At 33.7% G+C, this 9931-nt stretch overlaps 2 protein-coding genes across 3 annotated transcripts; both read right to left on the bottom strand.

Moving 5' to 3' along the window:
• Window positions 1-2159: 2159 nt before the first annotated feature.
• Window positions 2160-4221, bottom strand: LOC139862106 (large ribosomal subunit protein eL34-like). Its single transcript, XM_071850657.1, has 4 exons — window positions 4084-4221; window positions 3899-3978; window positions 2581-2690; window positions 2160-2441 (listed from the first exon to the last, which is right to left on the bottom strand). The coding sequence occupies exons 1-4, from the start codon at window positions 4160-4162 to the stop codon at window positions 2351-2353; spliced, it is 360 nt and encodes a 119-aa protein (XP_071706758.1). The 5' UTR covers window positions 4163-4221; the 3' UTR covers window positions 2160-2350.
• Window positions 4222-4991: 770 nt separating this feature from the next.
• LOC139862340 (uncharacterized) lies at window positions 4992-7644 on the bottom strand. Of its 2 annotated transcripts, XM_071850934.1 has the most exons (9): window positions 7418-7644; window positions 7065-7087; window positions 6639-6902; window positions 6470-6541; window positions 6318-6385; window positions 6043-6199; window positions 5881-5967; window positions 5709-5798; window positions 4992-5464 (listed from the first exon to the last, which is right to left on the bottom strand). In XM_071850934.1, exons 3-9 carry the CDS (start codon window positions 6882-6884, stop codon window positions 5294-5296), a joined length of 891 nt encoding a protein of 296 aa, XP_071707035.1. In that variant the 5' UTR covers window positions 6885-6902; window positions 7065-7087; window positions 7418-7644; the 3' UTR covers window positions 4992-5293. The 2 variants fall into 2 exon arrangements, with proteins under 2 accessions (XP_071707035.1, XP_071707034.1); XM_071850933.1 differs by lacking the exon at window positions 7065-7087 and having other exon boundaries at window positions 4993-5464; window positions 7418-7642.
• Window positions 7645-9931: the final 2287 nt, after the last annotated feature.

Below are 9931 nucleotides of genomic sequence, written 5' to 3'. Positions count from 1 at the left end.
TTAAATAATTTTGAATTATTGTAATTAATTATTAAGAATTGAGTACGAGAATGTATAAAAGTTAGGCAAAAGGAAATCAATTCTAAATTTATATTTTAATTTACACTTTTAAAATAAAATGACGACCAATATTATCTCTTATGATTTGATGTGGATTGTTTAATATGCATTTTAGGTTTTTTGATAAAATGTTCAGCTGAAGAGTTTCTTAGTTGGACTCTGTGGTTCCACGGGTCATTAAACTAAATAACTTTAGCATTTACGTTCACTTAATACCTAAAACATATCATTAAACTCTACGAGTCATTTCACTAGTATAATAGTAAAGAAGTATACCATGGTTGAGGTAATTCTGGCGAGGAAGTGCTGATACAATTAGTTTTGATGAAGAGGTATGTCCTAGTTCTAAAGAGTCTAAGATATCATGAATTTTATTTAGTTCGGTTGAAAAGAAGTTAACTTTGTCTTCTCTTGAAAAACACAAATATCGAGAATAAAGTGAATAAACATGACAGCAATATTTGCTTTAGAAGGGCAAACTTATAATCCATCCGATCCGCATATATTGAAAAAATGTACATGTACAATCAAATTAAAAATAACAGCAGAATTGTATAAATAACCTTTTATTCATCACGACTTAACCGTCAAAGGCCGGACCAAATAACCTCATAACAAAAGGACTATGTGTCTATGTATGATACTTTACACCAATAAACTAGTTATATTCGTAAACTCAAAAACTAAGTGTCCCTTTATTTGGTCGTTAATGGGCTTAGTTGTCCGTAGAATTTAATCGACCCAAACTTCCATTCTTTTACTTTGGGCATATTGATTTGAGCAAACTTTAAGTAGGAGATTAATCGATCATATGCAAAAGTGGTGTCCTCAACCACATATATAACTTTATTTTCCTTATGTTTATCTCTTGTATTTTACCGTCAGTATTTAGATTATGTGTTTAACATAGCTGCCTGTCCCAGCAGTGTGACCCCAAAATACAGTCGCTAAAAATCTTTCAAAAGCTTCTTAAGTTGTTAATGGTTATTGGTTAATGTCTATAGTCGAGTAATTATTCATCATTTCCGTTATATTTACCATTACCGTATTATGAATCCTACAGCGATGAGAGTAAAAGGTCTGGTCTGATGATTATAACTACTTGATTCTACGTTTCATAAATAACCAGAAGCCTGCTCTTGGAATTTATTATCCAAGTAATACGGAGTACTAGCTAATGGCGACCCACTAATTATTTGTTTTAATGTTGTCGATCGGAAAGTGGAACTGGATTGTTTCTTATTTTTAATTACGGTTTTGTATGTAAATGAAGAGACCTATATATAATGTGAAAATTCTTAAATTTGTGTTTTTGTTACAGAATGAGCATTGGAAACCGCCTCCGAATGGACTTGTGAGGGAGAGTCAACTCGAACCATTAAGGATGGTACGTTCACAACTTGTCGTCCAACCCTATGCCGTAAAACAAATACATACAAGATTAGGATTTACGTCACGATGATTAAGATCATAAAAAAAAGACAACCAAAGAAGCAAATATAAACTAAAAAAATTATTTTTAATAATAGGGAAACCAGTCATTGTTATAAAACATAACGCATTCTGCTTGCAATTATAGTTATAGGAATACTTTGAGAAGTTACGGATCATAAAAATTAATCCTATTAAGAACAGAAAATAATATACTCCCAGCACAATCAACAATCTGGGTGGGTAATGGGTCCAAGTTAATTAGAATTGACCTACGATATCCTATAGCTTATTTTGTGTAATAGCTAACACTATTAAAAGCAAGTTCCAAAATTTTATTACTTGGTACTAATCATTATAGAAAATCATTGTAGCATCAAAAGTAGTAAATACTAAATAGTCAATCTAATAATGGCAAGGTAAAAATTCAAGAGTTCTATGTGATAGCATCGGGCAGGGGGTTTATGTCCAGTACCCAAATCCAGATTTACTTACGAACTAGCGGGTAAACCGGTTTTTTCACAAGTATTCAAGTCTTGTTTACAGCTCGGGTAATGAGGTATACGGGCCGGGTAATCAGGTTCGTGTCTAAAACCTTCCCCAGAACCAAACTCGCGAAAAAATTATAAAACAATCCCGCACCCGGTCTAAGACTCATTTTCCCGGTCTAAGAAATGAAAGCAGACTAAGGCTACTTTCAAAGTAAATACAACATAAAAGGAATCCAAAAGTTCAACACATAAAACAACAAACAAAAAACCTAATAAATGTAACCAAGTATGATTGTTGACAAAGTAAACGTATCGAAACATGAAAATCTTAACACCAAAATTACTCCAATGAGGGTTGCAGATTATATCTAAGCCTTGGTAGTCTTTTCTTTTGCCTTTTGGATCTTCAAGACCTTCTTCACAATTTTTTGTTCTTCAACCAGAAAGGCCCTTATGATCCTAAACAATGCTCCAACAATAAGTTCAGTAATAACACAACTCGACAAATAAATCAAACACCGGCATATAAATTAATAACATAATTATCCAATAGCATATAAAGAATGTACAAACATTGCTAGACTACTAAATAACATACCTTTCCCGTACAGCACCTGCAGAAAGTACACCACCATAAGCACGATTAACAGTTCTCCTGTTCCTGGACAATCTTGACCTCTTGTACTCGGCAGGTCTCAAGTGCGGAATCTGCATAAATGAAATAAATTAATATGTAAAAAACCTAAAATCAAGCAACAGTATATAAAAAACAGAAATAACAACCCTTTACGCTTCAAAATTGAACAAACAGTTTGTGTAACATGTTTTATAACCTGGATATAAGTAACTTGAAAAATGTGAATTAATAATAGACTTATACAAAAGAGGATCAAGGTAACAATGAAGAACATGTATGCAACAAAAAAGACCACACCATCCGATCTGAAATAAATAAATACGAACATTCTTTTTATAAACTGATGGTCGAGTTTCAAAATTTTTGAGACTAACTAAGAATGGCAAAGTAACACCAAATCACACAAATCCAAATGAAAGAAATAACATGAGTTAACGGCACAGGAAAAAGCTCTGCATTCAAATGTAGCTTCATACATATGTTCTATCACAATACAATGCTTAAAGGATCAAAATAAACTTTAAGATTTATAAAAAAAAAGCATTTTAAACCATCTGAGAACATAATAAGAGTGTGTGACGAACTTTACACCATGCACACACCCCTTTGAACATTTTGGTAACTGATAATCCTTGATACAAATGATTTAGTGACAAAAGTAGGCATAACACGTCATTGCTACAATGTATTGAATCTTAAAAATTAAGAAAAAAAGACTAAAAAATGAAAATATTATTACAAATCATTTCTAACGTATTTTTTATAATACATTTTTTAATAGTTTCCATAAAAGAGATAAAGCTACAAATATACAGCAACTTATAACAGCAACTAGTAGCATTATATGATTCCATCTTGTATACCATCAATTGCAAGTAATTCATTCCCTAAATACTAGTTATTGACTCATACTAGTTTATTAACTTCCAACTCAGATACTTATGTTTTGCATCTTTCATAACATTGCTAACACACACACACACACACACACCTTAATTACAATCAATTACACACTCAAAAATAATCCATAATACACCTTTTTAATCAGCTAACCATTTCAGAAGTATGTAATAATTATGTAAAAACATAGCATCTCAAAACTTCACATCCATACATCAAATTTAAAAATTTCTATGCAAATCTAACAAAACTATAAGCTGCAATAAACAAATCCTGCAATTATTTTAGTCCAAGAAAAAAAAAACGATAAAAAAGTAAATACATATACATACATTACATTCATATACAGATTTACAAATGAAACAAATAGTGAACATACCCCTTGGATTCTTTTGCCAGTAACGGGACATTTAGGTCCACTTGCCCTCTTCTTTGTTGTCTGATACACCAACTTACCACCTATCAAATCAAACATACATACATACATACATTCAATTAAGTAACGAATAAACGAATCAGAAACCCTAATTTCAAACATAAAATCAGAAAAAAGAGGTAAATTACCAGGGGTTTTAACAACCCGATGTTGGTTTGATTTGGTAGCGTAACTGTGGCGTTTACGGTATGTCAATCGTTGAACCATTTTTACTCACAATTTCTCTACTGATTCACAGTTGTTTGTATATTGTGAAAGGAGGCTGGGGAAGAAAGAGATTGAAGAATGATAACATTTTATATATATGTGTAATCGAGTGCCCTAGCTTGTAACGTTTAGTTGGGCTTGTATTTTTAGTTGGGCCGAGATTTCTGTATATAGTTTATTAACAGGCCCATAAAAAGTATTAAAAATCTACTCCGTATATCACATATATGTACAGAGATAAATCTGTAAATAATCGCTAATTACAACATGTTTATATACATATACATTTACATTAAAAAAATAATAATTAAATATAGGCATAATAAAGATGTTATGTTGAAATATCATAATTATTTCACTCTTTTTATACTACAGTATCAAAGTATCTATTTTAACAAGTAGTGGTGTGCCTCATACCCTGAGACAGGGCTAGTTGACAACCTTAAATGTTAAGGATCAAGTTCAAATGTTCAATAAGTTATAATATCAAATTTTAATCAAGTTCAATTGAGCAATCTCTTTTGGATGACAATCTTCACAAGTTAATTAGTCTTTATTTTCGGTTGTCATCGCTAATTGGTAACGTTGAGCGTTAACTTGTAAAAATTGTAAGACTGCGAATTCTTAGATATAACTTCATCATATCATGTTGATATCGGCTAACCACGTTCAAAAACGATATCAAGTTCAACCTGGCTCATAAGCTTATGAACTTCAATTCTAGTATATTACGCTAGCATTCAAACTAGACTCAAAAAAGCCTACTCAAGTAGTAGTAGTAGTTTGAGTTTGTATTGACCCGAATCTTAAGCTTTCATTCATTGTCACTTTCTTCATTATACTTTCAAATTGTATTGTACTTTCAATTAATCAAGTGCTGGAAATAACAATTCGGTATGAGTGGAACAAGAACAGCTAAGTTGGTGAAAGGATTCATGCCTAGAACGCTCAAGACAAAACAGTTGGTATACACATCATCACACACAGGACTCTTTAAAATCCAAAAAAAACTGACTTAGAAGAAACACAGTTAATTAAAAAGAAAAAAGGTTACAACAATGTGTTATTTCGAGAGTCTATTTTCCCCCTTGTGCGGCGGCTCTTTTGGTATTTAAATAAATAAATAAAGGATCAAACATTGTCCTCCTGTGGAGCTACGGCTGGAGTTGCACCTGTTGCTGGGGCTGCCAATGATGTTGCTGCTACTGGTGGGCCCGTAGAGGCTATCGCAAAGTGTAGGCCCCGTCTTTGTCCTGCTTGCAATACAAATGCAATCTGTGATGCCGCCAATGCAGCAGCCTCCTGTTATAGATTTAGCAACCGTTATATCTAAAAGTTATTGCTTCATTTGGGCAAATTTAGCAACCGTTATGCCTAAAAATTGCTTCCTGTAGTTTATATTTCTCCAACATTTTTTCCAAAGTATATCTAAATTTAAAATGACCAACTACATCCGATATTTATCTATACTAAGAAGTTTTAAGACCAAATAAGACGCAAGTTCGGGTTTAAGACTCAAACACAGAGAAGAACCGTTCACACAAACCTGTCTTTGTCTTCGACGCTGCAAGATGCTGATGGCCCAAGCCATTATATAGCACGGTAGAAGAAACCCAGCAACCCGAAGCAAGAAAAGCTGCCAAATAATAATAATCAATAAGAAAATAATTTAAACAACAAAACAAAGGATAATAAACGGATTAAGAAATCCAACTTACAGTCAAGAAAGTAGATGCATCTTCATCACCATCTCCTTCAGATTCCGGCACAGTTACTGCATGTCGTAGCAGAAGAAGAGCCATTAACTGCAAACAGAGTAGTAAATCAATAAGAAGATGATATAAAGTGATGGAAAATTTATATTGAGAAAAAGTACTTACAATTAAAACAGCTGAACGACAAAAGGCAGCTCCACTGGCATTCGATGCATTATAATCCTCGTATTCGGCTTCCAAAAATTGACGCTCAGCTTCAGCGATTGCCAACAGACGCGGGTCATTCAAATCCATAGGTGTCCCTGATATCTGCCATCCTCCCCTGTTAAATAAAATATAAAATATCCAAATAATGTCAAATATCATAATCATCATTCATCATTGAGGTTTAAAATAAAAAATATATATATAATTTTAAATATAATGAAAAATGGATTTACCCAATATCTATAGTAGTCTCTTCCAAACGAGGTCGGGGAGGGGGAGCAATATAGCCAGGTTGGTATGGCTACATCATAACGGATCATTATAAGAACAAATATTTACGTTTTAAATGTAATAGTCATGAAAATTTTCAATTCTAGTCGCTTACTTGGTGACATATTTCGCAAATGATGTCACCCTTTTCGTTGCACCAATGTTGAACACACTTCCTGTGAGCATACTGCATAAACAGCAAAAAAACCTAATAAATATAAATATAACATGTTGTCACATAATAACACTTTCAAATACACCTGAAAAATTCACAAATGCATTACCTTAACACTGCCATTACAAGCACACGGTGCTTCTAAAATATCAACAGAATCTTCCTCTTGGCAAATACGACACTCTGCGGTTGCTAATAAAGGCGCTTCCTCATCATCTGAGGCCCCGTTTTCATCAATTGCACGAGCAACATTTGTGCGTGATGAGGGGCCCACCATCTCCTCGGTTATATTTATGTTTTCTTCGCCAACAGGCTTCACCAATCCATTTACATCCAAAACCAAGTGATCACCCATTCAATTAATAATCAAAGCCTGTGGTATTAACAAAAATAATTTCTGATATTCGTATATATTCTCATAACAAATTCAAAATATTTACTAATCATAGGGTCCATTGTGATCGTATCATCTTACATGAAAATAAAAAGCTTTAAAAAACAAATGTTAATGTGACCAGCAGAATTTTATACAAACCTTTGGAAGCAGAATTAAAGGAGCTGCATCAAAGTCCACCAAACAAGAATCAAAATAGTAATAACAAAATCCAAAAATGCGTTCATAAATTTGCCTAATATATAGTATAAATTTCAAGGGGTTGCACCAAATAATAGTCAAAATAGAAAACAAAAATAAAAAATATAGATAAGGATGGAGGGAATTCAAAACGACACACATCAATTTTTTCGAAATATACAGCTGTATACAAAACCCTAAAAGCTGTAAATTATCATACGGAGGCATTAATTAAATTCCACCAAAGCAGAATGAAATTAGAATACAGATCCAGAAACAGGAGTAAAAAATTAGAAAAGAATTGATTTGGTTACCTGAGATTGAAGATTATTAATTAGAGATGATGGCAGAAAATGAGAATGCGTTTAATTTGGAATTTGCCGGCCCAAAAAGTAAGAAATGGAAATGGAGTTGGTGGTGAAATCGAGAGATAATATTTTTGTTGTTCTCTCGATTAACAACAACACTGTTGTTTGAATTTGCTAAAAACCGTGTTCTTAATAATTATTAAAATCAAGGAAATATATATATTTGTATGGAGTAGTATTTATTTATGATCCTAAATTAACGCTTTTGGAGATGTAGACGTTATGATATTTGGGATTTGTGTTCAACGGCCGAAACTTTTATTGTCATCCAGCTGACTTTTATTTTTTTTTAAGGAAAACCAAAAAAATAATAATAAGAGAAATGCTAATCACATCTTAACAACCATCAAGTTGTTTTAAATAACTTAAAATGTATTTAAAATTTATAAAGGAAAAAGCTCTTACCGTATGATTTTGTATACTCGCTCTCTCGAATAGTTTGAAGAAAAAAGTCTTCTATTTTTTTACTTTTAAAATGTATTTAATAAACATAAAACCCTCTAAAATAAACTATTCATTTAATTTAATATAATATTTAATATATAAAAAATTTAAGCTTTATTAATACGGAGTATAGTTCTTAACATGTGACATAGGGAGTACGATATCGTCGACATATAATAACAAATAAGTGATGTCATTCCCTCGATGATAAATGAATAATGAATGATCACATTTACTATGAGTGAAACCGATGGTAGAGGCAAAAATATCAACCGTTGATACCAAGCGCGAGGCGCCTATTTTAAACCATATAAGGAACGTTTTAATAAACATACGTGATCCGGATAGTTAGCATCTTTGAACCCCATAGGTTGATACATGTATATTGTTTCATTAAGAATATCATGCAAGAAGACGTTTTTAACATCGAGTTGGTGAATGGGCCATGACTTTGAAACCGCGATGCTAAGAACCATGCGTATGGTGGCCGGTTTGACAACCGGGCTAAATGTCTCGTGACAATCGATACCGAGATGTTGTGAGCGTCCATCACCCACTAGCCGAGCTTTATATCTTTCAAAAGATCCATCCGATTTAGTTTTGTGTCTGAAATCCACATATATCTAATAACCTGCATGCTAGATAATCGTGGAACAGGAACCCATGTTTTAATATTCAATACGGCCATATATTCGTCGGTCATAGCACGTTTTCAATTCGGGTCAGGGAGAGCTTCTTTGGGATTAGATGGTAAAGGAGAAAGTATAATGGTAGCTGATAAGTTAAAAGGTATTTTAGGCTTAACGATACACGTCATGCTATGTGTAATGATGGTACGGGTTGGAGCGAGAATTGGAGACGTATTTGAGCTAGGTGGGCTTGAGTGAGACGAATTGACTGTGCTTGCAGGGTCGATGAAGTTCTCAATGTACTGCTTTTAAAATGTATAATCCGAAATTCTGTATATGGACTATGGTACGATGCGCTCTCTAAACATTGACTTGATCTTATATATGTTTAAATTGATCTTTAACATGTCCCTTTCTAGGTGCCTATTGACTTGGTCTCTAGTACTACTAGGTCTGTTTTTGTACAAGAAGTCAAACACCATTTCCACCGACTACAAATATAAAATGTCAAATTGTTGTATCCGGAACAAAGCCTTATAGCGAGCTTAAATTTTAAAATCGACAAATAGACAAACGAGTTTTAAAGTTTCAGAAATTAAAAAGCATTGATGATGCTTGAATTGCCTACAAACTACAATCATGTTTTAACATTCGGGTACTCGTGGTCATGTATCGTTTTGAAGACTTGAACAAATTATACATACGTTACGTTCTTTCATTATCATTACATAATTCGGAAACAACCTCTCTATGCATAGTGTAACAGACTGAAACCCAGGCTAGTTGTTATAAGGACAAGGAGGAAGCTCATAAATAATAACTGAGCAGTTGCTGGTAATTGGTGAGTGGGTCTATCTCCGGATAGAGTTTAAGTAGCATATCATGCTACTGTGGTTGACTCTTTTACCATGCATAGTGTAAAAATTGCCATGTTAGAATAATATAGTATGCCTGATGTTGTATGTGAATTATGTGTACACTGTGTGAATGCCACCAGTCGGGCCTAGGGAGACTGGGGACTCGAGACCGTGCTTAGGTGAGGCTAGAGTCCGTATGAGGTCAATCGTGCCTAGGGGAGGTTGGGTCCATAGGCTACTGATTGTGGAGTATAGTGTGAACGATGCATCCCCTGCATCTGGATAACTATACTGTGAATTGAGTAGTAGGGACTATCGGTAGACTCAGGCCCGATCAGTTAGGAGTCGTGTGCTCGTACAAGCCGCCGATCCTCGTATTGTCTTATTGTATGCTAGTTGGTAGTTAGCATGTGCTGTTTTTAGTATATAGCTTGTGTGTGACTTAAGCTATATCTGTTAGATAGATTCCATTCACTTAGCGGTGCGCTAATCCCCCACATAATTATCCCTTGCAGGTTTAGGTACTGCTA

Source organism: Rutidosis leptorrhynchoides, chromosome 8 (genome assembly GCF_046630445.1).
Source record: "Rutidosis leptorrhynchoides isolate AG116_Rl617_1_P2 chromosome 8, CSIRO_AGI_Rlap_v1, whole genome shotgun sequence".
NCBI classification, from domain to species: domain Eukaryota; kingdom Viridiplantae; phylum Streptophyta; class Magnoliopsida; order Asterales; family Asteraceae; genus Rutidosis; species Rutidosis leptorrhynchoides.
Note: the sequence above shows the minus strand (reverse complement) of the source record. Positions and strands in the feature narration are given on the sequence as shown.

What these genes read in the sequence shown, in the direction of transcription:
- LOC139862106 (XM_071850657.1), bottom strand. Translation starts at nt 4,162, where the DNA reads ATGGTTCAACGATTGACATACCGTAAACGCCACAGTTACGCTACCAAA. An exon ending in CTGGCAAAAGAATCCAAGGG is followed by an intron (nt 2,691 to 3,898) that starts GTATGTTCACTA and finishes TCATTTATGCAG; the next exon opens with ATTCCGCACTTGAGACCTGC. An exon ending in GCAGGTGCTGTACGGGAAAG is followed by an intron (nt 2,442 to 2,580) that starts GTATGTTATTTA and finishes AGCATTGTTTAG; the next exon opens with GATCATAAGGGCCTTTCTGG.
- LOC139862340 (XM_071850934.1), bottom strand. Translation starts at nt 6,884, where the DNA reads ATGGGTGATCACTTGGTTTTGGATGTAAATGGATTGGTGAAGCCTGTT. An exon ending in ATGCATCTACTTTCTTGACT is followed by an intron (nt 5,799 to 5,880) that starts GTAAGTTGGATT and finishes ATTATTTGGCAG; the next exon opens with CTTTTCTTGCTTCGGGTTGC. An exon ending in AGCGTCGAAGACAAAGACAG is followed by an intron (nt 5,465 to 5,708) that starts GTTTGTGTGAAC and finishes AATCTATAACAG; the next exon opens with GAGGCTGCTGCATTGGCGGC.